This window comes from Zonotrichia leucophrys, chromosome 1, assembly GCF_028769735.1.
Source record: "Zonotrichia leucophrys gambelii isolate GWCS_2022_RI chromosome 1, RI_Zleu_2.0, whole genome shotgun sequence".
Classification (NCBI taxonomy): domain Eukaryota; kingdom Metazoa; phylum Chordata; class Aves; order Passeriformes; family Passerellidae; genus Zonotrichia; species Zonotrichia leucophrys.
The window spans coordinates 64,410,319-64,437,362 of NC_088169.1; the positions used below are offsets into that span (position 1 = coordinate 64,410,319).

Below are 27,044 nucleotides of genomic sequence, written 5' to 3' on the forward strand. Positions count from 1 at the left end.
TCCAGTGCCTCACTACTCTTAGAGTGAGGAATTTTCCCCTATAATCTAACCTAAACCTACTCTCTTTCAGCTTGAAGCCATTTCTCATTATCCTGTCACTACATGCTCTAAAAAGTCCTTCTCCATCTTTTTTGTAGGCTCCCTTCCACATGCAGGTACCTAACTCATCTGGGCATCAAGGGGACCTTGAAAAAAGAAAGCTTCCTTGTATGGTGATTTGTGAATTTTCATCTCTCACATTTGAGCTGCTGTTCTGCAGCATGGGGAAGGGAATCATGGATTCTTCCTTTGCTGGAGTATTACTAATCATACAGAAGAGCCAATATGGCTGAGATTCAAATCTGTGGGCGAAATCAGTCTCTGATATAACTATTCATCTCAGCAAAATTGCAGCAGGCTTGATTAAAATTATCATGACTGGTAAATGTAAAGTACCTTAATTTTTAGACTGCAGTCACATAGTCTTATGCACTTACACTCATTTTTATTCAAATGAGACATTTGGTAGAAATTCATTGTTACAAACACATATACATGATTTCTCAAAATTCCATACAATTTGTTCAGAAATCTTTCAATATGACTTTGTTCTATTCAGCACTTTCCTTGTACTATGCAATATCAGATGGCTCTTGCCAGCCTTTTTTATTTTCCCTCAAGTACTATACTTTCTAAAAACATTTTCTGTTTCTTCCTATGGCTGATACCTGAGGGATCTGCATCTACTCCAGCAGCGAACAGGAACCTGAAGAAACCTATGCCACCAAGCAACAGTTTCAAATCACAGTCCCGATGTAACAATCATTTCTGTATTACATGTAGAAATAGAAGCGTCCTCCTTGTGATGCAAAGTCCCTACCAACTAGAATTTGGAGAATATTAATTATCTGAGAAAAGATTCAAGAAAACTTACAGAAACTGGTCTAGTTAAAAATGTTGTACAATATATATGAGTTATCATCAGTTTCATCATTGTAGCCCTTTGCCTGTAAAGTCAAAGCATTTAGGATCTTTTACACCAACTGTTCCTATTTCAGGATCTAGGACATTTGAAACAGCTCTTGGCACAAAGAAGCAGAAGCTATTCTAGGTTAATTTTTTTTCTGCACAGTTACCTTGTAGTTTTAAGTCTGATGTCTTGGGACCTCATAAAGCTCAGAGCAAGTGCTCTGTGAGAGAGATCATCTTCTCTGACTGCACAGTGTTCTGGTTTCCAGTCCTGAGAAGATGAGGTCTGTGGTATGTCTGATGCTCTTCTTTTCTCTCTTCTTTGGGCCAGCAGGTAGGAGCTGTCTGTGTTCAACATTTGGAGTGAAGGATTGCTTGTCTGTCTGCTGCTTCTAAAATAGCTGTGGAAAGCTACTCTCTAGAGCTTTGGAATCTTACGCCTGTTGCTAAAGAAGGTGGAGTAGTGGGAGGACAAATATACTGTGGGCAATAAACTGTAATAAGTGTAACTTATTTCATGGCTCCTGACAGTGCACTTGTATGTGTGTGTGTATAGAGTCAGTGTGTGCAGGCAGAATTGGCTTTAGGTCTTCATACTACTAGATTTCTGTAGTACTCACAACTAGCAGTGAGCTGGCTATCCTAGCCATCGAAGTAATGTATATTTTTTTTTTCCTTTAAATACTGGAAATAGAGCTTTCCTTCTCAAGAAGGGGAGCTGATATAACTGAAACAGAGCTGGTTTCCTGCATTGTAGTCAACGTTGAGTGCATAATAATTAGCTTAAGGGTGTATTTTGTTCAGTTTTTCAGTAGACATTTATATAACTGTGGGAAGAAAATTAACATTTTCAATTTGTAATTTTAGTCTAGTGGCAAAATTCAAATTAAACATTTTAAGGTGTAGACTGTATTTTCAGCTGCTTGACCTTTGGGCTGTAATGACTTAATTCCCCACAGCTGTTTGCTGAGGTACCACACCTACTTCTGAATGGCCTGAGCATTTGTCTGGGACACCATCAGTTTGTGGCAATTCAAAGTACTGCTGCAAGTTAAGGTGCTGTGGACCATGCACACGTTCATGGCTTGCCCCTAAGTGAGATAAAGTGTCTTCAATTAAACTGTTTTCATTTAGATTTGAGTGCTACTGGGGCAACTTGAGAGAAACTGTGCAGCTGGTGGGTCAGAAGAGTCACTGTGACTCAGGTGTATCTAATCACATGTCCAAACCAGGTATCCCTGCTCCAGTCCTGCAAGATTCCAGTCTGCTGAAAGTGCAGAAGGCATGCTTAGATCCCTTTGGGCACAGAATTGATGACTCCAACTGTTTTGGAGGTGTTGATGTTCTCACTCATATGTGCCATAGCATATTGATGTACACAAGGTACATCAAATACTATCAGTGCAGAATTTTTCTCTCTTGGTTGTAGCAAAGTGTTTTGGTTTTGTTCATTTTGTATAACTTCAAAATATTTAAAAAATGTCTTTTGCCTCATTAATACAACCTCTGTAAATTTGTTTTTGTACCAACCAGGTGTTGAGCACTAGCACAGTGACTTAGCAGCACTTTCCCAAGATGTCAGTGAATGCCCTGGGGTCTCATACCTGAAGAATTAATCCTCCATGTCAGACTGTGGAGAATCAGTCAGTCTTAGCCTCCATGAATGAGGCATAGGCCTCAGGTTTACTGTTGTGTGGCTGAGGTTTGGCAAATCATTGCACATCTGCCAAGCTGCTGTAACCATGCTCACGAAAGCACACAGCAAACACAAGGCAATGTCACCTTACAGCTCTTCTCGTCTGGGCCGAACTAAAATCTCCTCTTATTTGCTCCAATCGGAGAACATCATCACTTGCTGTGAGGTCGCTACAGTCAATTCAGACTTAGGTCAGGAGTATTAGCCCTTAATTCCTGGTGATTAAGAGTGATTCTAGCAGTATTTTCCAACTGGGAAGTTTGTACAGGGGCCCTGTGGGTGGAGCTACTTTTTTGTTAAATTTCTTTTGCACTGACAACTGAGTATAATTTTCTGGTTTTATGGCTGTTCCAGGCTTCTGGGTAAAGTTCCTGTGTAATGATAAACAGCTGCTCTGTTGCATTTGAGTGATGGATGGAGTTATGCCTTCTGATAGGCAATTTCTTATACATTTTGGGTTCTTAACAAATGAAAGATTACCCTCTCCACTGAAGGTAAAATCCCATAGATGAGTTCAGAACTGAACCCTGAAATCCTGAAGCCCAAGTGGTGAGCCATTGTAATGTTTGTGGTGGGAAAGATGAATTCTAGTATTTCACCATTGGCAGCAGTTATGTTTCAGAAAAGTGTGAGGGGCAGTGGAGAGTGTGGTGGAGCAGCTCCTTGGGAAACAGAGCCAGTGATTTTTCCCAGATCCAATCTGAGGCCCACAAGTAAAAGGAAAGATTTCCACTGGTCCCATTTCCCTACATAAAACTGTGCGCGGCCTAAGCCAGCAATAATAGTAATACCTATTCCATGGATTTCTGAATGGGGCAGCCTGGCTGTGACCTGTCCTGAATTGATGCTGCAGAGCAAGGGAATGCTACACTGATACTGCCCTCATGTCAGATTATTTCATCTTTGTCCTACCTTCTTCCTAAGATTAGTTCTCTGGAAATAAACAGTTCATAAAACTGAGGCCTGAATTAAAATCCTTGTAAACCAAATGCAGGCTTATCTATACAATAGCTGGTGAGATAAATGTTCTTGTTTGAAGACAGGTGGCTCCCACAGATGTTACACTGCTTTCAGGCTCAGACCCAGGAAGGATGGTTGAGCAGATCCTGTTCAGCTGTGGCATATTGTTGAGCTCTTTTACATATCTCACCTTTTCACGGGCATTTTATAACCCTTTTGGATTTCTCTAAAACACAAGTTTCAGCTGTGTGGGTTTTAACAGAAAAAATACATGAAACACACATCTTTTCCTGTGTCTTGGGCCGCCCTCAAGCTCATCTAGAGGGGAGCCCCTCCATTTTGACCACATTGACATAAGTGCATAAGAGCAAAAGCAGAAAGAGCACTTTTACACCGCATTCATCAACACATGAAAAAACAATCTACCAGGACCACTTCTGGGGTTGTTCCATTACATGTCACAAAAAAAAATTGTCTCTCTGCATGCTGGTGCTTTTAAAGCTGCTGCTGCTGCTGACTGAAAAACTGCTTGCATTACATCTGTCCATTAAGTACAGACTTTCATATGTACAGCACCAAGATGAACAAATCAAATTCACACCACAACCAGAGAACTGCTGTAGAGAGTACATCTGCCTGAAATTCTCACATCCCCACCCAAGTCTTATTGTTGTGGTCTATATTCAAAATACCAAGGTAACATTATCAGTTTTTCTATGAACTTGATCCCAATGGTTCAACAGTAATTTTTGTGTTAGTGTGGTATTGACAAATTACTGCTATAGAAAGTGTATCCCCTGACTGGGAAATGCTGAGCCCTGTTGAAGCACCAGTCTGACACTCAGTAGCTCAGTTCTTTGTTCTGCCAAAGACTTGCAAAGCAGCCTTGGCTCACTTTGGATGTATTGGACATATATGGATGTATTCATACTGTCTGCTTTAGCCCCAAAGTTAGATATAGATGCTTCCTAGTCCAACTTCAGAAGAGACCTGAGGGCCATATTCAGGCTGCATTTTATACAAGCTCCTATTGCTATCACAGCTGTTTACTGGCCAGTCTGACAGGGGCCTGAATAGCTCTCTAGTGAGCATCTCAGTTACTGCCAGAGTCTGCAGAGTCCATGTGCTTTGCAAAGTGGCCTGAGTACAACCCTTTGTCTCAGCTCCCTCAGGGACAATAGCAAACCTCAGCAAGACTGTGTGGAGATGTTCAGATCCCAGTGAAGAGAACAACATGGCTACTTTTATAGGCAAAGATGTACTGTGCTATATACAGCATAAGGGGGACCTGGTTTTAGAGGGATTTGCCATCTGCAAGAGCTCTCTCCTGGTAAAACATCCAGAATTCAAAATGGGATGTAAAAGTTAGCAGGAGTACACCCTGGCACCTGCAGCAGCATTTTTGCATAGACTATGCTGTATTTCAGCATAGCTATTTCCAGATGGCACTGTATTTTTTTAATTCCCCCTTGAAGTTGACTGCTATCACACATATATATCATACAACAAAGATGTACACAAGGGTGAATTATTGCCTGTTCTTTGTTGTACACGCTTTCCCAAACATGGAGATTTATTTATGTAGCATTTAGTCTTCCTCAGAAGAGAATCTTTGCCTGGAAAAACAGTATATGCAGCAGCTACAGAAAATAAGGAGAAACAGAACAGTATGGCTAATAATGAGAACACCAACAGCAAAAATGTACAGGGTTTTATCACAGTAATCCTGAGGCTGATGAAAAGGCGGGATGAAATTTGGCCGATACACAGAAAAAACCCAGTAGTTCCCAAGAATGAACCAGAGAAAGAGGAAAAGGCTGAGGGTTAGATGGACGTAGTACTTGTGAGCATTCTGCCTCCAGGGATACTCGTCATCATCATCATCATCAATCACAACAGACTTGGAAAGCAGCTGCCTCATCCTGGTTGAGTCGTACAGCAGGAGAGTCACCTGGAGGCATGGGGGAAGAAAAGGGAATAAGTAAAGTGGCTGCAGAGAGTCTGAACACCTTCTGGCCACTGCCAGTCTTTGGGTCAAATAAAATTGGATGTGGGAAAACAGAAAGTTAAGGAGCCACAAATGAGGCAGGTACTGCTGGAAAATAATGCATTTTTTCCTTGTAGGTTATTCACCAGTGGGGGTCATACACTGGAAAAAAATTGCTGATGGAAAGGCATGAGAACAGATTGTGTAGGGAGATGGCAGCAGCTCCCACACTGGAGACTTTTAAGAACAGATTACAGTAACTGCTAAATGACTTAAATAGTGTAGTTCCTGTCTTGTAGTGGGTAGATTTTTCTCTTCTAACTATTTTTCCATGGTTATAAAGGTGTATCAGTTTATAGCAAATTATAAAGCGTATAGACTATGACTTAAATCTCAAAGAAATTGCTTTAGATGCTTGCAATGTACCGTTGTCAAATTTTCTTCAATTAAGTGCCATTTTCCCAGACTGCTCCATTCCTGCCTTCAGTTAAAACTAGCAGAGAAATATGTGGAATGCCATGATGCCAGGTGGTTAGGAAGGGCTGGTATACAGGGAAATGCAGTAGGACTCATCAGTGATGCCTGGATTTCTCATTTAGTCTTGGCAATACAAAGAACACAGGTAGATTCAGTGGGGTTCTCTGTCATGTTCTCTTTCACAGAGTTATAATCTGTGCTCATTTTTCTGCTTGAAATGAAAGAGAAGAGCATCCCTCATTTTACACTCTTCTTTCTCCAGAACATTGGCCAAGAAAAACCTGTTTGGGTGTATATTTTTCCAGGCTCAGATTTTATTCCATGTGCCCCATTTTCAATAGGAAAAGCTTAGCAAGAGAATCCAGAAATACAGAGTTTTCTCTTATTCTTACTCTTCTCTGGAAAACTGTTTGGTTATATATAAATTATTAAATATCTGTTTACAAAACCAACTGGTATTCCAGCCCAGATGTTGTTACCAGTTTTTGAGAAACACAGTTTAAAGTCTCAGCACCAACATAGGCAAAAAAATGGTGTTTCCACTGATGTCTCACATCCAGCTGAGCACTCAAAGCAACAGGCTTGCTCAGACTATCATCTTCTCATATGAACATTTCTTTTACACAGACTCATGAGGCACTGGAGGGATAAACCTGTCTGGCCAGTGGCTCTGAGGTTTCTGCATGAGAGTGCCTGTGGCTGTGCTTCAGTCCTCTTAGCTTTCAGCTCAGCACTCAGGTTCTCTCAAGCTCAGCAGTGAGAATGGGGTTAAATGGCAGATGAGTACTGGGTTTGAGGCAGTCAGAGAGACCTCCCAGGTAGATTTATGAATCTCAACTGCATTTAAGTAGTTCACAGAAAGTGCATTTAATTCTTATGGATATTGCCTTGCCAAGCGTGATTGAAGAAATTGCTGGCAGTCGCTCACATTGTTACTAGCTGCTGAACATACATTTATGGAGCAGCATGGCATGAATTCAACAGGCCTCTCTGGGTGCTCTAGGATGGTTCAGTTGCCTTGGTGAACAGTTACCATTGCTTTTTAAAAGACTGGAGGTGGTAAAGAAATAGATGAGGAGCCTACGGACTGCACAGATCTGGGCTAGAATGACTTGCTGTTAGATGATGTCCATCACGGGACAGCATCCTTTCAGACTTCATCCTGCACCCATTCTGTGACCTTTTAACTTTCAGAGCTCAAGCAAGGGCACTGCTGGATGAAGTCAGTGCAGTCAGTGAACAGAACAGAGGGCACAGTTCAGACAGGCGAGAGACTTGAATTTGCCTGCAGATCAAGTGCTGAGATAACACGTGGGTGAAGCTAATCAAGTTCTGACCAAATGCATTGCCAAACTGCAAAGTAAGCAGCACTGCTGTCAACTGAAGTAAAATTCAAAGCATTATTTGATGTCAGCATCAATGTTAACTGATCCGTTTGCCACCTTAGTTATAGTGAAAAAATCTGACTTTTAACAGCAATGGCTAAGAACGAGTCAACATTTTTTATGAAAGCTTCAGTCCACTAGCCTCAAAATTGCCTTTCAGTTCTGCTCTAATATTTTCTAAACTATTATTAAATGAACCTTTGATTATACAGATAAGTCCACTGGTGTGATCGAATGACTAAGCATTTGCCAGTAGAACTCACAACGCAGCAAATTTCTTGTAACAAGATTAAGCACTTTCTTTTTTTTTCTTTTCCCCATTTTCTTATTTACTGATCAAAGGTCCTTGGAGGGCATGATTCATATCCCAGTGATGTACTGTGGTTTTGTTGGGTTACCACTCTGAAAGAGTGCAGTGAATGCAGAGACCTGCAGAGTAGGATTCTATCCTCCTTTTTTCAGTCTTTTTTCTAGCAAAGAAAATGGCTAGAATTGTTGTGGTGAGGCTCTCCATGCTCCCTGAAAGCCAGTTAACACCATCTGCAAAGGGACTGTCAGAAGAGGGACAATCCTTTAGAGTCAATGCAGAGTTATATAGCTTTATAGTGACCAGGGTTTATCACAGGTATGAGGGTGCCTCTACTTGTCAAACTGCCAGACTGGAGCTCAGCAAAGATATAAGTGAGCACAGTCCACTAGAAGACAGATAGCTGTGGTTAGAAAATGGTGCATCTAGATTAATAAGCCCTGCTGTGTTGCAGGGATATATTTACTTTGGAAGGAAGTGATTCTGCTGCAGTCATTTACTTCTGGCCAGGTCAGAGTAGGAGTAAATTGAACTTGTGAAGGACTATGTACAAACACAAGTGGTTTTGTAGTACTCCCAAAGCAAGGAGAGTAACTTAGCTTTTTGTCCTGTCTGTATGAAAGTAATGGAGAAAGATTTGACATGCTTGGAGGATTGCTTGTGGAAAAAGGACCCCATTTACCACAGGCATCCATGTTAAGAAGTCATTTCCCTCAGCAGGGATGGTAGCACAGATGCTGTGGTGCAGGAGAAAGTCACACCACAATGTGTGGGACAATGCTGAGCTCATTAGCAGCTCACTTGACTGACAGGTGCTTTTGGTGTTGGAACAAGCACAGCCTGATCCTGTAGCTCTCCAGCACTGGGTGCATGTGGCTGTGTGGAGCTATCATCACGTCTTAACTAGCAAGTCAAAGTCGAGTCACACAAAATATTTTTCACACACAAGGCACATTACCTTTAAGCTGCCAATCACACCACCCACCAACAGATACAAGGGAATCAGTGGCTGAACTGGGCAGTCTTCCAAAAACTTCATTCCTGAATGGCAAAAATGGATGTTTGTTATCTCAAGTGACCAGATATTGCAACAAGCTGTACAGCGAGAATTATAGATGCTGTAAGTGAAATGTCTTGCTTACACCCAAGACTTGTATCCTGTGTCTGCTGAAATGGGGGCTGAATTAAAAGGGGGCTGCACCCCCCACTAGAGGAGTGAGGGCCACGAACAAGCAAAAGGCAGGAGAAGGAAGAGAGATAGCAAAGGCAAATCCAACATTACTATTTTCTGGCAACACTTATTGCAGCCACATATAGAGGTCATTAGCTTCAGCCACAGCTCTTTGTTAAATGAACCATTGACTGAGCTGGACAGGAAATCAGTGGTAGAAAATTCACTGAAAATCAAAACTACAAAAAAAAGGAATTCTGATAAACTTCCCCCAGGATTTTCCTGCTCATTAGTTCCTATAAGTATGGCATGTTCCTGAGTCAGATGCCTGGAAGCTTGGGAGCCAATACCCGTGGGTGCACCTGGAACTGTTTTAGCTTTCCCGGCAGCTGATAGGGAGCTGTGGAAGCTCAAGTTTCCAAGCTGTTTGGGTTGCTGGAGGATAAAAGAATTGGTTGTTATGGAGCTGAGGACCCTGGCAACCTTCAAATCTACTGCAAGAAAGAGAAAGTTGGGTAAGTTTTAGGGAAGAAAATGTATGGCTGTGTGAGGATGTTGCTGGCAGTAGAGACTGAAGCTTGTGATACAGGTCTGTGGCAGTGAAACTCATCTGTCCAAATATAGATGTCTGCAATGCAGGCATCCATACGTGAACTAGTTTTCTACACTCTGAAGTCAATAGGGAGAAACAGGCACTTGTAAAATTCAATTCATTTTTCCTAAGATAGGCATTTGAAATGGGTCGGTTGAGTTGGTTCCTGAAAGGGCTTCTGTCTCTCCATGGCTATACAAGGAATCCAGACAGCCAGCTGTAGATACCTGTAAGTTAGCTGGGATGAATCCCCTGCCCAAGTCTCTTACCCAATGGCATCTTCAGAAATTTTAAACAGTTCATTACACTGTAATTTTATTGGTATTGATCCCATGTTTCAGGGCTTTGACAGATCAGTTGCATAGGGTAGAAAGGATTTTCTGTTTTCTTCTTGCTATATAAATAGTTTGCAAGGAGATATTCTGACTTTTCTTTGAATAATTGGGGTTGCCTAGTTGCAGGATACTAAAAGGAATGTGCAAGTCCTAGTGCTAAACGTTTCTCAGGTGAAACATCTTGCCTCCATTTTCAGAACTACACTGAATAGGAGGAATTAGGAAAGAAGTACCAGTAGGTTTTGGTTTGGTGGAGTTTTTTTGGTTGTTTTGGAGGTGTTTTGGTTTGGTTTTTCTTTTATATAGCTGTAATCCTCTTTAGCTTGTCAATTTGCCCACCAAATCCACTGCTAGTGCTGGTCCATAACATTGCTCATGTCCTGAACCTCTCCTGCACTCTTTGCATGGCATAACACAGGTGCTGTGGTTTGTGGTTGCTTGCTACAGGTCTGACTTTAGTCACAGGACATGGGACAGTGTTTTGTGGTCTGCAGTTTTGTGATCCCCTGTGTGTAAGGGCTGTGGACTCTTCTATACTAAACATTTATTACCAACCTTTGTATAAATGAAAAAGGCTGCACTTAGATGGATTTGGACTCTCTCCCCTTTCATTCTTATTACAAAGCTGTGATTTTTGTCCATTTTGCCACTATGTAACACTGGGACCTGATCAGACTCCCAGCTTTACAGGGGTGAGCAGCAGAGAAATTGTCACAAATTTTTTACATCAAATTCATCAGAAAGCTGCTGCCAAGATTTCCAAAGTTCTTGGCCATCTAATAGCCTGCCACAAAAGCAGCTGGCCAGGGATCACTGGGAATATATTTCAGTTTAGGAACCTAGGCAATAGGCAATTTCTATTTCCAATGTGTTAACTGAGATTTCAGTTTGAGGGGGAAAAAAAGCTGAGAAAAAATGCCTTTCTTTTTTTTCTCATGCTGCTCTGATTCTCTTTCCCAGACAAATCTATTATGGAATCCTTTAATATATATATAACACATGATATCAGTGAGTCTTGGGAAGGGTTTGAGTGACAGCAGCACTCTGTAGGTTTTGGGAGAATACTGCAGACAGATATGACAGCAAAAGAGCAGGTCAAAGCAGGTGATACAGTAGTAACTTTAAAAATACACCCCAAGGTGTGAATAGGAAATGTGGACCTACAGTTGGCAGATGGGCACTGGTATTTGTTACAGTGAAATCAGCAAATGTGCCAATCAGTTCTCACACAGCGTGTGTTTGGTTTATCTGGGAGCACCAAAACTTGTTGGAAAGCAACCAGATTCTTTCCCATAAGCAACAGATATGTTCTCCTTTGACTGCTAGAGATGGGATATATGGATCATGAGAGATCAAAGGTCTGCTTCTACTGCACTGCTCCCTGCAAGCCAGAGCAATCTGTGGTTCAGAGTGAAAAGTAATTGAGCCTGACCACAACAGTGACCAGCAGAGGAGTCCAAATGAATGAACCAAAGACCTGTGCAAGGTCAGACGCAGCCTGAGCAGCATCCAAAGGGGAAAAAACAAGAGATGGGAGGCTTGGGAAAGCAGAGGTACTTGCACATTTTACCTCTTGGCTACCACAGAACAACACTGCAGTGAGATCCAGGACACAGGGTCCAGCAAGTGGAAAGAGCACTTGTGGGCAAACAGGACAATGGCTTCTCTAAGGGCACCATTTGGGGCAGTGCTCTGGCATGGCCCATAAAGGATTGCTACCAAGTGTCCTTGTGACTCATGATTATCCATGAGATGAGGGGTCAGGAAGAATGAAGGTCAATGCAGCATTGGTCTCTTTTTAGCTGCTTTACTCTTCTCAGCTGAAATGGCTGAGTACACCCACAGGAAAAGGAGGGCTGCTGTATAGCAAGGCTGATCCACACTCTGGTGCCCACTACACAACTTTATTCCTAATGGGAGGCAGAGACCTCAACATGCCAGGTCATTTTAAGGTGTTCCTCGTGGATGGCTGCAGCTGCCATCACTTAGCACAGACACCAGCTGAGCCCTGACTGTGGGCCTTACACTTGGATCTAGGTGCTGCAGAGAATTTATCTCAAAGAAATTGCTTTTGGGCACCATTTTATTAGAAAGCATGTCAGCAAATCAGGGGACTGGCTGAGGGACTGGAATGCAAGGAAAGATTGTGTAAACAACTACTGCTAAAGCACAAAACTGGTTCCCACGTAAAGGCACAGAGTAAAAGAATAGGCTTCAGACAAATCTCAGGAGCATTTGAGATTTGAGGAATTATTTGGTGTTGAGTGTGAGGAGTAGTACTGGGTTAAACTTGAACAGGAGGCAATTTATGCTGCTTATTAAAAAAACCCCATGTCATCAGCTTTCAAATGTGATTTAGCTACCCTTGGGGTATTCTGTATATAAAGGTACTCTGGACAACATACAAGAACGCGTTATTGAGAGTAATCCTTCACTGTCCCGGAAACTAAAAAAAAATTTAAATAAATCTTTATATCTTTGGAGTGTTCAGTGAAAAAAAGGGATCTTCTCTGCCAGTAAAAGTGAAAAAGCTGCTAAACAATCTATGGCTTAAGTGATGTCACAAGTCTGCAGCATGGAAAATATGCTGAGTCCTTTTCATGTATCTTGAATTATGTGATTTACATAATACATTTAAAACTGTGATTTACAGCAATATCGAATTTTAAGAGTGTATGATGTTGGGGTGTAATTATTACTAGGGCTGCCTGTTATTCATCTCTGAGTTTGAACAAGTACTTTACCTCACAGTTTTCCTCTGTAGGAAGCAAGAGCCAAAATGACTGGAGGCACATCAGCAAGTTTTTTTCTGAGATTGTGGTAACAGAATATTATCAGAAAATCATAGGATTTTGCTTGGAAAATAAATATCAGCATTTTCCTTGACATTTCATTTTCCTAAAAATACCTTTGCTGATATGGAGCTGCAGGAAACCAATATCCTCTGACAACACTACATTATAGTGACATTATCTCTTAATTTCAGTAAGTTGTGGGGAGAAAAAGGGCTCTGTATCTGATGCAGGAGATATCCGGAGCTCCAGGCTAATATCTTACTATAGACTTTCCACTTCTCACTGATCTTAGAGATACTGTGAAATATTCCTGAGAAATCTTATTTGCAAGTGGTCAGATTCCAGACCTGGATTCATTTCCAGAAGGCAGGATGTCAGTATGCATGGAAACCATACCACATTTTGTATTATACCTTCCCATCCCTATTTCACAGTTCAGGCATATTCAGCCTGAGAAAAAGCTAAAGCTAGAATCTTCTTAAGGGATAAATAGCAATCTTAAGTCATGGATAAATATAAGAGCAGAAGTGTTGAGATGCAGCAGTTCAGTCCATTTTGCTACTTCCAAATTGCTCCCCAATCCCTCATTTGAACTCCCTGGTTCCTAATTAGGACATCCTAATTGGAATCCCACCATAGTCATGAGTGGTACTTTGAAAGCCCCAGATTAAGGGAATAGCACCAGCTGAACACTTATTATGTGGGTTTGGATAACCATCCATGCCAATGGGCCAGGCATCCCAACTGCCTTAAAAGTCACCTCATGTCAAGGCAGACACCTAAGAGAGGGTGTGGGAATTTCCTTTTCTGCAAGGACAACACACAGAGCTCAGCCTGGCTGTGGATGCACGCAGTCTGAGTCCAGGTGGGATGCAGCTTGCCCTCAGCATCTGCATCTAGAGTTCCTTTGGACCATCCTTCATGAGGAACGAGGCACCAGGTGAGCAGCTTCTCAAAGACAAGGGCTCTTGAGGACTTTAAATTCAAAATTATCTGGATACACTGGAAAAAGGCATTCAAAATCTACAGGACAAAAGCTGATAGAGCTGAGCACTGTGTGTTGGGGAGGAAACTTCAAGGTAAATAAAAAACAAGGTATGTCTGGTAGGGAGCAGCACTGCCAAAAAACATCTGGGCTTACAATGCACCATAAACTAAATTTGGGAGGAAATGGGTTGGTGCAGAGAGACCATGTTTCATTTTGAGGTGTGTTTACAGAAATCCTGCATGTTAAACAGAAGAGCTAATTACTCTGCACTGCTTATTCCTCAGGTCTCAGCTGGAGGCCTGTGTTACATCATTCTTTTATTAATAAGGAAAAATACTTGCACAGAGGTCAAAGGAGGGATGCAAAAATGGAAAAAAAAAAAAAAGCTACCGAAGCAGTGACCCGTGAGGTCAGGATGAAAGAATTAGGTTTTTAAGACCTCTGGGAAAACAAAAGAGAAGATGGAGCAGGGTTATAATAGCAGCCTTCAAACAGTTCAAAGGATCTCTTGAGTAGGACAGTGACCAATATGTTTTTGTGACCACAGTGGGCAGGACAGGCTGTAATCTGTTTCATTTGCCATAGGGAAGATTTAGGTTAGATATGGGAAAAATATTTTGTCTTTGAGAGCAATAAAATGTTGAAATAGTCTCCTTGAGAAGCCATGGAATTTCCTTGAGCAAGGGCAAGTCAGACATCTGTCAGGGATGCTGTGAACCCATGGGCCTGTCTAAAAGGAGAGGTGGATTGGTGTCTCCACTGTTGTTGATGTTTCTCAAGTGGGGTTCACAACCCATATGGAGGATGTGAAAGGCCCAAAGGGAGCAATGAAGTGTTACAGAAAAAAACAAAGATCTATGTTAATGGTAAGGGAAAGGTGATGCTTAAGAAAAGAGGGGCCTTATGCAGTTTAAAAAGGTATAAAATTCTGCTGCTCAAAGGATTTTCCTTTCTTAAATATTTGATCTTGAAATGCTACTCACAAATCCAGCCTTCGAGGACAGATCAGCCTAAAACCAGGTCTGACTTTCAAAAAGGGAGAAATAGCAGCCTACAGCATCTCTTTTTCCCTTCCAGCACTATGCTTCTACAATTTTTTGCAGTGTAGTTAATACAGAGGGATCCTGAGTAATGAAATCTTCTCATATGTCAGATTCTGAGCCTCCTCCCACAGACAAAGCTGGGTTTTGAGGTAAAACACACTGGAGGGGTTTTTAAGATAAACAGGGTCAGAATTCAAGTACTCCTTCATTCCTGATACAGAGTGTGGGCTGAGATTCTGTCTGAAGCTAAAGTTCCAAGACAGGGGTTTAACAGTTGGAAACCCTGAATTTTCCAGTTCCTTTCTTCCACCAGATATGTTAACCTGCCACAGAGTGCCAGGAAGTTTCTATTTTCAATTTACTTTAGTTGTCAACTTACCTATAAAAGTCATGGACAGTGGTAAGGCAAGGAAAGCGAGGAGCCCAAATATAAAGCATGCTGTGAAGGAGAAAAGAAAGACAGTGTTATTTGGGCTAGTTCAAGTTTAGAGGCCAGCATTTCCACCCAGTTCTTTACAGATGCTCTGTAAATCCAGACAATTGTGTAGGAAGAAATACAGTGCACTTGATGGGGTGGGAATATCACCTGCGTGGTGCAGTATTTGCAGTGGTGAGACCAGCACATGTTTTATCACTTCCAGGATGCAGTGAGAGACACAAACTGCTTTTGAAGCTATTACTTGCAGCTTGTCTTAATGCAAGGGCAAGGAGTCATCCACTGCTGCCTTTTCAGAGGCACTGCCAGGCAACTGTGCAGTAACAAGTAATTCTGCATCAGCTAATCCATGGCAACTGATGAGCCGTATCTGTTTGCTAAGCAAATAGCAGCTTTAATGCCATTCCACTTACTTTTCACTGATAGCTAAATAAACTGTCTTTATCACAGATGTGAATGGTTTCTGGCTGGTCTAACTCCCTGACCCAGCTTAGCTTGCAAGCACAAAGGCAGCAGTGCTGCTGCATGGAGTGGGATTTGTCATTGGGCTAGATCAGCTTAAGCTGTGTGGAAGGATGCTCTTAGGGGTGCACACTGACTCTCCCTGCAGGTGAATGGATCTGAGGGGCTTACTGACTCCCTGGAGAGTTGCTGGTGTATCTGAGCCCTGATGTTTCCCTTGCACAGCCGGATGCTGCAGAGGATGAGTGCTTACCTTCCCAGTGGGCGAGGGACAGCAGTGTCTAGAGCAGTGTGAGCAGCCTGTCTCACAAGAGCTGTCACTTCTGTGCCTAATCATGAACACTTGGCAACATTAAAGTGAAACGCTGCCCTGCCAAATGAGAGTAAAATATAATGAGGACATTCTGTGGCAAGTGTCCCTTCAGAGCTCTCCCAGAAATGGCTCAGGCTGCAAGTGGGTCCTTAAGGGTGCCAAAGTGCAGGTGGGCATAGATTGCAGAGGGGCTGAGAAGAGGACAGATAAGAAAAGGAGTAGGACATCTCCTTGGAGGCTAGCAAAAAAAATCTTGGAGCAAGTATTTGGATTTGGCTTGGGACCAGCCCTTTCCCTGGGTAAGCTGTGTCCTGCAGTTCCCCATGCCAGTGAACTGCAACCTCTGCAAGGTGCACGGTGTCCCCCGGGCCGTGCAGGAGCAGGGACACTGCCAGCGCCCTGCGGACAGTGCTGCTCTGGAAAATTCTGCAGCACTGCCAAAATACCACCCTCAGGCTGCCTTAGAGAAAAAGGGCAGCATCACTGCCTCTGTTTTCCACAAGGAGAAACAGAGAAGACATAGGAACAGCATCAAAATTCAGAGCAGATCCACCAGGCTTTCTGACTCGCAGACACTTTTCATGGGAACACACCATCCCCCACATGCTGCTCATGTTTTCTCCACAGACAACCAGGATCTTACACTTAAGCCCTTGAGAGACATCTTTCTCAGAAGTAGCATGTTTGTTATCTCCATGAACTGGGGGAGACTGAGGATATTTTGAGCTGAAGAAAGCACTTCTGTTCCTTTGCGCCGCCCCCTCCTCCTTTCCCTGTCGGCCAGTCTCCCTCCCTCTCTCTCTCTCATTTTTGCTCAGACTCCTATCTCTCGAGTGCTGCATAATACAGAAATTCTTCCTCTGCTTGAATAGTGTCCTACACTTGACTAAGCTCTTTCAACCACTGACAGCCTCTCATTAGAACAGCTCAGCCTGAAGCCTCCCTTTTCACCACTTCACATTTTGTGCTAGCTCCTCTTGCCGTTATCTAGACTATTCTTTCACATCAAGAAGTGATGGTATTGTAAATGAGTTGGGCTTTCAACATTATTTCTGAGCAAACAGTGCCCAGAGGCTGGGGGACCCAGCTATCTGGTGCCCAAAGGGATGCTGCTCAGGTCTGCAGGCATTGCACCGACTGCCTGGTAGGGCCACAAGTGCTGTCACTGCAGCGTCACCCCTCTGCCTGTGGTTTCGCAGCTGCCTCCTGTCCCTGTCCCTGCTGCAAGGGAAGTGCTCAGGAGCCCGGGAGAAGAAGGAGGACGAGAAGGAGGAGAAGGCATCGTGTCTTTTGTTAGCTATGCAGCGCCTGTTTTGCCTGACCCCGGGGAGGGATGCTGCAGCAAGCTCTGGAAAAAGCTCAGGGGGCTCATGTGCATGCGAGGCTGCACATCTGGCACACAGGTGTCCGTGCTTGCTGGTGTCTGACATCTGCCCAGCAGCTCGCTTTTGGAGGGGAGAAGTGGGAGGTAGAGACCACTCAGAGCTCAAGAGAAAGAGATAATGGTTCATTAATTCCGCTCCCAAAGCAGGCGCTGGGAATGTATTTACTCATTATCTCCCCATTCAGCTACAGCCTCTTAGGTCTCGAATTGGAGGGGCAGATGCATAGTCTGGGAAGGCTTCCAGATCCATGTTTAACAAAGTGAGACTCTTCAACAATTGCCTACACAACTGGCAGGGCTCTGCAGCCACCCTCAGTGTCGCTAGCAGCGCTGAAGGCTGATTTTCCCTGGATGTGTGGGGGTTTCATAGGAATGCTGCTCAGCCGGCATACACGCATTCTCTGCCCGGGTTTGTCTGGGCTCTGCTGCCCCGTTCTGGTCCCGAGACAAATTGCTTCAGAGAATGGCACTTGCCGCAGGGCAGCCCGGCTCAGCAGAGAGGACGCTGCTCTGCAGGCAGGTCCGCATGTGGGGCTGGTGGTGTTTGTGTGTCGGAGATATCGCCTCACAGGCTGGCCAGAGGGCACCCTGGCCCCATTCCTGGAGTAAGTAGCAAAAAAGGGCTGGTAGTCTCTAAAAATACAGCACAACCAGGGAAGTGTTTCCAGGCATGCCTCGAAAGGGTATCTGATGCCTGGGCATCAGGCAGGAGACCTCACTGCTCTGTACCAGCAGGGCAGCACCTGGTGAAGCCTGGCTGTGGGATCCTAGCGTGCTGGGAAATGGATGGGGGGAAGAGCTCGTGTCTGGGATCACACAAAAGGAAGAAGAGAACTGGTGGCTGAATATCTTGCAGTTTCCTTGAAATCTGTGCTCACAAAAATTAGATCAGTGGGTGCAGGTTTTGTGCCTCCTGCCCAGCAGTACAGTCAGCTGATAGAAATCTGCTATTTGGCTGAATTCCTCTTGCCAGGATTTCCTCACAGAAGTAAACACGCTTGAGATCGCTGTTGACATTTTGGCTGTATGTCATGGTCTCTCTTCTGTCTGATGCCTGAGCCTTTGCATCTTCCACAGGCATGCCCCTGCACTGCAGCTCTCCTCCCACTCCTCTGCCACTCCCTTGTTGTGCCTGGCCTCAGCACACACAGCCTCTTGCCCTCTGGCATTTGCTTGGCATCTGGAGGCAGTACGGGAGGTGACACCAATTCACCCGTGGGCTCCTCAGACTTCATTTTGCTGCCACGAGTTTTCCAAGCACTTGAAAGGTACAGATCAGCTCAGGCTGTCCCTATTTACTTTGAGGAGAGAGGAAAAAATTCTTTCTTTTCAGGTAAGAGTCTTCACAAGATTTTCAGCAGCTATTTATGAATATAAATCTCAATCTACCTACTCTCCTCTAATACAGCTGTAGTGCAAGCTGCTCAGTAGAGTGACAAGCTCTCTGATAATAAATACAGTAATAAATGAAGTGTTGGTTACATTGCTATCACTCCCAGGTGCTGCTGTAGTCTGTCAGGTTCTTGATAAAAAAGAAATTTATTTTTTTTTACATTAGATATTCCAGCTTCCAAACAAAGTCTGCAGTTACCCCAGGATTTATCTGCATGAACAAGCTGAGGAGCAAAACTCTGTGTGAAAATATGCCAAAGCATGCCCTTTGGACAACACCCTGTGTGAATGCTGCTCTGAAGGGGCCTGACTCCCAGCAGTCTGGGTGTGAGGAAATTTGGGTCAAATTCAGTTGGCAGGGCCCCATGCCTGCTGATGCCCTGGGGCAGGCGCAGATGGCAATGCAGAAGCTCAGCAAGCAGTGTCACAGTGTGCTGCACTGCAGCATGGGTGCTGTAACAGGCTGGAGTGCACGTGGGGAACAGGTATTTTCATCCTTGTTTTATTCCTTCATGGCGTCTGCAGGCATCCCCTGCAGTGCTAATAGGCACTTGGAGGAAAGGAAGAATGCAGCCTGAGCAGGTGTCGTGGTGGCAGAGAAAGTCTCGATGGATCTTTCTGAGGAACCAGCCCCAGTAAGATTGTGTGTTTTACAGACCAGAGATGAGTCTGCCCGTGATTTTGGTAGCTGTGATTACTGGCTGTCATTCTGTGCTTTCAAGTCACAGGAAAATGTCACTCTCTCAGATGGGATATGCAGAAAAGACTTGAATGAAGTAACATGAAGGAAAGGAATTATATCTGTTCAGCTTGGCCGGCCACCACCAAATAAGAAAATAACTGCAAGGTTTGAGCATGCAAAACCAGACCTGTGAGTGATCCAAAGAGTAGAGACATAAGATATCCTTGAGCAAAACCAAAGACTGTCTGGTTATGAGGCTAATGCCATAGCAAGGAGATATATTGATGGAATAATCTCTGGGGATGAAGGGCAGGAATCCCTGGCATGACTGAATCCCTTGACCAGACTAGATACTCAGAAACCAGAGGAATCAGGGTAAGAAACAGCCATTCTCATGGAGGCCTCTAGTTCCTCCAAAAGGGAAAACCCACCATTTGAGGCAGGGGAAGTGTGAGGAAACTGACCAAATCCCAGCTCAGGGCCACCAGCTCTTTGCTGTCTTCCACCACTCCTTAGTTAGGCAGGGTTGAATTACTGCAATATAGAACTTTGGTACCCAGATATCAGCATCACATCACCTAAAATTTAGCTGCCTTGGGGGTTGAGCAATATTGCAGAGTGTCTAGCCTGGATTTTATATTATGCCTCTGGATACTGAACTATAGTTATGCCATGGTCTAAATTCTGGATTTGGCCCCTTGTGAATAATTTCCAGAAGTAATTTTACAACAATATTTAGGCATTACATATAGAGCCATTCAGTTTGCTTTGCAGTAGACCCAGGGTAGTGGATTAGGCTTTTTTATTTTGGTCAGTAAATTGAAGACTGAACTTAAATTGCTACACCAAGAATGAAAAGATGCTCCGCAGGTGGGTTCTTGGAGCTCTTGGGAGTTATTTCAATACCAGCAGACCAAAGGTACAAATGTGGATTTTGCTGAAAAGGTCTTTGAAAAATAAATACAGGATGATGAGGAAAAGTGAAATTAAGCATCACTGCATTTTAATGAACATAAAATCAATTTTGAATGCATTAGCTGATCCGTAGCTAAAGCTGAGCTTATTTTGAACTTAAGCATGATAAGAACCTGAAGATACTTTCCTGGGATGATATTTCTGAGTTCCTCACACATGGGTAACTTTTCAGGTACCCAAGAGGGTACTTCTGGTGTAGAAGAGCATAGGTGAGATCAGAACTAATCCCAATCGTTAAAGAAAATTCTAAAGGATTAATTATTTTCTCTCTTATTATTGAAGTTCCAGTGGTAATTTAATAACAGGGAATGGTAACATTTTGCTTGTAGACACTAGGAACAAAAATCAGAGAAAATACCACTTTTGACCTTTTAAATTGTGATATTCACCGAGGAATCCAGATCCTCCCAGCATGTCCTTTCTGCAGGATATGAGGGATCCCACAGGGACCAGCTGGGTCCCAATTCCACTCCCAGGTGCTTGTCAGGGTATAATGAGGGTGCATGCTCTGCACCCCTGGTTTTCCATCACTCCACTGCCCTTCTTTTCCCTGGGGCAGTGATGAGCATGAAAAAGTGGGCCAGAAAAGATCCTCTCCTTCCCTACCTGTGCCAGGTTTCTGCAGGGAAGCTTGGGTTGATCTTTCTGTCCCTTTGGCCTGATTTTCTCTGCCAGGTTGTAAGACAGCAAGGACATGAGGGGTTTAATCATTACTAAAAGTTCATTCTGAGCTTTAAGAGCCTTTCAGGCAAAGCAAAGATCAGGAATATAGAAGACTCCAAGGTAACACCCTAGACTGGGAAATGCAGCAATTAGTGTGGGTAAAGTATCAGTTATGATGAGTGGTCAAGGGGTTTGCTTCTTTTTGTATTTGAGTGGAATTATAAATTGCTACTGCCTAGAAGTGAAAGCAAAAGGCACTTGCAACTCAGAGGGAAGAGGAGATGCAGTCAGCAGGAGTAAGCTGCTTTAAAACCCATGGATTTTAACCTCCTGCTGAGGAGACTGCTTCCCTAATCTTACAAAACCCCACCTCTGAAGTGTTTCTCCTGTGCCTCTGTGCAGCTAGCACAGCCTCAGCCCAGGTCAGCTTTCTGCTGCGTTGCTGCTGGGAGCAAGAACCAGCCTGTTTCACCAGCTGTCAGCTCATTACAGCCCTCTGTGCCCTCCTCCCTGGGTGGGGAGAACCAGTTGCTTTAAAACCTGAGCAAGGCCAGGCTGTCATGCAAAAGAACCTCTGTGCAGATAACTGATGCTTCCAACCCCCAGCAAGGGGCTGCTTATGGGGGATACCCCCACCTAGATGGCTCTTGTGCCAGGGAGCAGGCCAGCAGGGGGGAGAATAACCTGTCCCAGATCTCACTGGGTGAAAGGGGGATATCCCTGACCATATTCCATCCCCAGACTTGTCTCCCTGTGCCATCACACAGGCTGGCAGCAGTTTTGCTTGTTGGGAATCACTCCTAGAAGAGTTTGTTCCCAGGCTGGCTGTGCTGCTTTTCATGAGGTGATTTTCCTTGTGGATGCTTCTGCTGCACTGTGTGTAAGGTAACACTTCAGAGAGGAGGCAAACACATTATTTTTCTTAGGCTGTCTGTTGCTGCCCATATTTAGGTACATGGTGATGCTTTTTTGAAATTTTGTGCTGATTGCTATACTTCAAATACTGCAACAGGCAGCTGCTGTTAGGGTAGAGTTACTATTGCACACTCCATCAGTTCCCAACAGTATCTAGGAAAGGAAACTTCAGTGGAAGATTCAGGTGGGACTTGGTACCATTGTGATTCCTTTATATACTTGGCTTAGCAACAGGGCTGCTTGAGGGTAGCCATGAGGCAATGGCTACCAGAAGTGCCTTACCATTGCTGGCAATTTTAGATATGCACCGGTGGCAGGCTTTCTCCAGGCCAGCAGCCATGGTGGTGGTGAGCTTTCTTGGGTGCCTGTGGAGACAGAGAAATTAATATGGCTATGAGAAGTGTCTTCACTTTACCAAGTATCTTGGCTCAGAGTACTCTCACACATGTTGGCAGGCTTTCACTACCCTCAAAAACCCCAAGCACACACAGACCCAGCCAGCAGCGTGGCAAACCCAGAGGCAGCTATGCCTTCCAGCAGCTCCAGGCTTGCCTGCTGGGGATGATGCTCGAGCCCTGGGGTCACAGGAAGGCTGGGGGAGAAGATTAATTCCATCTTCCTGAAAGCTATGAAAGGGTCTACCTTCAGCTTGATTGGGTTTCAGGCAGAACAAAGTATTTAACTCTTATGAGAAAACCCAGGAAAACAGGTGGGGCTTGGTACACAAACCCCAGCAAGAATTGACTAGTGAGCAAAAATGAATTAAAGAGAAAAAGGAGGAGAGAAGATGAAAAGAGTTTTAAGGTCAAGGAGGATTCTGAAGAAGAATATGGAATAAAAACTGCAAACCACAGGGAGCCCAGAACAACATGCCTTTGACAGAAAAGTAGCTGGATTAGAAAGTAGCTCTTTGTAAAGAAGAATTTTTACAAGGTGGGGTGAGGGATGAGCAAGCAGCCAGGCATCCAAGCTCTGGCCTCAGACAGCACCAGACAGTTAAGTGGCATTCCACATTGATGGGAGTGTGGAAAGCTCACACACACAACATAGAGACAGACAGATGCACACACACAGACACACACACACACACAGACACACGGACACACGCTCCAAGCCTCAGCTTCTGGCCAGGGTGACCACAAGTGTGCCACCAGCAGCAGCTGTGTGGCACAGGAAGGTGTGTATGGAGGAGGCCAGGATAAGGGAAGCTGCATTCCTGCACCTACCTCAAAATAGCCCCTAGATTTCTTAATGGTCAGAGAGCAGTATTTTAGGTTTAGCCTTACTGTGTTCTAAGTTGCCATGAGATCCACCCTAGGGCTTTCTTGTGCAATGCTGTGTCCAGCTTGGCCCGAAGCCTGCTAGGGACCACAGGGTCTCAGGCATGCATTGAAGATAAATACAGACTTGTTCAACCAGCTGGTCCATGGCCATACCCCTCTCCAAAGTCTGTCCAAGCCCTACTAGTCATGGCTGAGCAGAGGAGGCTGTCCCCAAGCCCAGACAGGACCCTCTGCTGCTGTGGGAATGGGATGGGGTTTGCTCCTTGCACAATGGCATTGCAGGTTCTGTTTCCTGGCAGGAAACAGAGGCAGGTGTGTTTTACCTGTGGGTGAATGACCAAGCAGGAGTCAGGGACTGAGGCAATCACAGACATCCCACCAGGTCAGTAACCCTTGCAGGCAGCAGCCAGCCACCAATGAATACATCCAGGTTTCTAGTGTGCTTGATCTCATCAGATGGCTCACGGAATTTAGCTCTCCTTTTCCAGCCCTCATCTTCATATCCCAGAGAACACCTCCTTCAGTACTGAATGATGGACTGGAATGGAAATTACATATGAGGGCCTGACCTCTGGTGAGTGCATGTGTCTCATACCAGCCACCAAACCTTCTTCGGCAGAGCAAATACTGTGCCTATGGGCCGAAACTACTGATGAGCATTTCAAGGAAAAAAAATAAGCACTGTTGCATGCTCAGGGAAAACAGAAAAGAGGAAAGGAAACTGATACTTTCCCCAACCAAATGATATATTAACTTTAAAGCTTTCAGTGCAGGTTTGTTTCTAGAAGATGCCCAAACAGGCGTTCATTTTGCATCTGGCAATGTCTGCTGACAAAGGTGTTCTAAATTGTGCATAGATCGGAAATATTAGTCATTATGTAAATGTTTATAACTAAAATTACTTTTATAGCAGTAATTCTTACAGAAACAACATTGATCAATCCAATGCCATATTAAAAATCAGTTAAATATCAAATTATCTTAAGCAGAATTTATTGTGGCTAGGAATGCTGTATTTCCATAGGCAGAGGGTAAAACAGATGTTTTTTGTCTTTATTTACTGCTCTTTTACACTAAAAGAAAAAGACAAACTGAGGGAGGACTCGGTATCTGGAAGCATGTCACCATCTAGTGACAGAGCCCAGAAGTGACTGTGATTCAGAGCTCTGGGTGTGCTGTTCCAACAGGTGAGATAAAGAAAGCAATTTCACGATGGCTGTGCACAAAGCCTGTTCACACAAGAACACAGCACACATAACTACCAGGTAATGGTTTCAGTCCTTCCTCAGATGATGGCTTGGACTTCTCTAGGACTGACAAATCCCTCAGAGAATTCATTCTATTTGCCAGATAAAGAGGTGTTGCCCCTTTCCCCCACACCTTTGGTCATTCTGCAGAAGCTGCTATGGGTGTTAAGGATGAATTATTTTCTTTTGTGCCAATGCATGAGGGTGCTAAAGTGCACTTCAGCAGCCAGGCAGCTGCAAAATGGTTTTGTTTCACATCTGAAACAGAAAAATTGTCACTGAGACTCACAGGAAACTGAAATTGGCACAGCACAAAGACTGGTGGCATACAAGGGCAGGAAGGTGTCCTGCCCCACTGTACCTGCTCCCAGTTTGATAGTGAGTTGGGAAAGCCATACGAAAAACATAAAACTAAGCCAGGAAAACAAGTTAAAGACCAAAGCCAACTTCTGGACCTCCTCCCATCAGTCCTTCCCTCGGTTTTGTTTTCCCAGTGGAAAGGGACCTGCCCTTGGGTTAGAAGGGCCAGCAAGCAGTGGGGACAAGTCTCTGAACCCCTGGCAGGAGGCTGGAGCCTTACCATACAGCTGCTTTTTGGGGTGGCAGCTTGCAGCTGAGCCACAGCACCCCTGTGCCTGTTCCAGGCTGTCTGACACTCCTCACTGAGTGCCCTCACTGCCAGGTTTGCCCACCCAGAACACATGCTGAGTCTCACATTTCTGCCGCCTGTTGCACCCAGTTCCTTGTCCCTTACATGCAGCAGGGATAAGTGTGTATAGCACAGACCCTCCAGACTGTTTCCTTTGTTATTTCAGCTAGTTTTAGCTTTGAATTATTTTTCTGGTCATTATTCTTATCCTAAATCTTTAGGTAATAGGAGTCAAAAGAGGGTGAGCCCTGACTGGTGCCTGCCTGACCTACAGCAAAGCCAGAAGACAACTTCAGGCTGGCCTCACCATCTGTGAGTCCAAACAAGAGCCATGTCCATCCACAGTGGATGGACACCATGGTGTTCAGACTTTTCAAATTGAGCTCTTCTCTCTCCCAGGTGCAGGTGCCCCACTCTGTGCTGGTGGATGCAGTGGGCAGAATTGGTGGGGCTTCCTAAGATTCCAGTTCCCACTTGATGGCTTCTGACTGCCAGGAGATCCCTGCTGGGACACGGGATTTGTACATGGGCCAGCAAACCCCTCTGGAGCAAGGGCTCTTCCTAAGAACTGCTAGAGGGAACAATTGCTTTTTATTTTCCGAAATATTCTGAGCAAAGTCCTCTTCTAGACCCGGTTTCCTAACAAACCACAAAGCCCCACACTGGCTTTCATTGCCCAGGTCCCAGCAAACCCCTCTTACCTGAGAGTGCAGTGGGTGCCAAATCCGTTCACCTGCGTGTGTGGAAGACGGGGCAGAGGAGCAGCAAATCCAGCCTTTGGTGGGAGCCAGCTGGGAGAGCCCTCTCCAATGGGACCCCAGAGCTCTGCCTGGCTCCTGGGACTCTGCCTGTGGGCGGTGAGGCACGGAGGGGGCCCTGCTGCCTTTTATTCCTGCTGGCCTCCCGCTCTCAGCGCTCTCCACAGCAGCACCGTGGGAGCTGTGGGATGCGGGAGCGCTTGCCGGCGGAGCCCATCCTCATCAGGCTTCCCACTCCCACGGCTGGCTGCAGCCACAGCCCCCCCTGTGCCGTTCCAGGGTGACAGCAGGGGGAAGCAAAGGACCCCACACAGCTGTGACTGCACAGGAGGGGGAAGAAAAAACAACAAAAAATCTCCAATAAATTTCTTTTGCTAAGTCTTTTATTTTTGAGAGAAAAAATTATTTATTCAGAAATCAGTAGGGAGTGGTAAGTACTTGGTTTATTCTTCATGCATTTCCCTCCTTTCCCTATCAATGCAGCTGATAGAGCTCTTTGCAAAGTGCCACATGTATCACCTTAGCTGTTGGATCTTTATGTCTTGTGTCACCCGGCAGAGGGTCACCCATTTGTTAGGTGGTTACCTGCCAGATCACCTTCCCATCAGCAGGTGACCATCTGGCATCTCAGGTGTAATTATAGGTATGGGTAATCTGCTGGAAAGCCCTTGTTTCTGCACAAGAAAAAGTGGGTTTGAGGGAGAGCACCTCTGCAGGAGGAGTGACAGCATTAATAAAGATTGATGTGTGTTTTGAGTCCATTCAGGAAGGCCTCGCAAGACAGAAAGGGTTACCTGCTTCATTAGTCACCAGCAGGGAGCTGACAAAGTGCCTGCTCCAGCTCAGAAAGAACAATTCTGCCTTCAGCTGCCAGGTTTGCACAGTTCATCAGCAATAAAACTCCTACTTCCACACGTTTTGCATTAAGAAAATGGATCCACACTGGGTCAGCCAAGGTGAAGAAAATGATGGCGTTTGATGGGTGACTTTGCAGCACATGCACAAGCACAGCCACAGGCTGGTTCTTATACTCCTTGTGCTTTTCTCTGCAGCAAGGTCCAATATGCTGGCAAAAGCCCTGACCTCATGGTGGTGTGGCTGCCTGATTGCTGTAGCCTTGCAGAGTGAAAAGTTTGGTGGAGGAAGTTTGGCAGTGAAGCAGAAGGTGAGGCTGTGGCCTTCATCCATTGCACTGAAGCAG

General features: G+C 44.6%; 1 protein-coding gene across 2 annotated transcripts; it reads right to left on the reverse strand.

The window, feature by feature from the left end:
- Nucleotides 1-462: 462 nt before the first annotated feature.
- TMEM272 (transmembrane protein 272) lies at nt 463-26,195 on the reverse strand. 2 transcript variants are annotated; one of them, XM_064715250.1, is made up of 6 exons: nt 25,787-26,044; nt 22,189-22,271; nt 15,836-15,952; nt 15,064-15,123; nt 8,719-8,801; nt 463-5,555 (listed from the first exon to the last, which is right to left on the reverse strand). In XM_064715250.1, the coding sequence occupies exons 4-6, from the start codon at nt 15,074-15,076 to the stop codon at nt 5,193-5,195; spliced, it is 459 nt and encodes a 152-aa protein (XP_064571320.1). In that variant the 5' UTR covers nt 15,077-15,123; nt 15,836-15,952; nt 22,189-22,271; nt 25,787-26,044; the 3' UTR covers nt 463-5,192. The 2 variants fall into 2 exon arrangements, with proteins under 2 accessions (XP_064571320.1, XP_064571311.1); XM_064715241.1 differs by lacking the exon at nt 15,836-15,952 and having other exon boundaries at nt 25,787-26,195.
- Nucleotides 26,196-27,044: the final 849 nt, after the last annotated feature.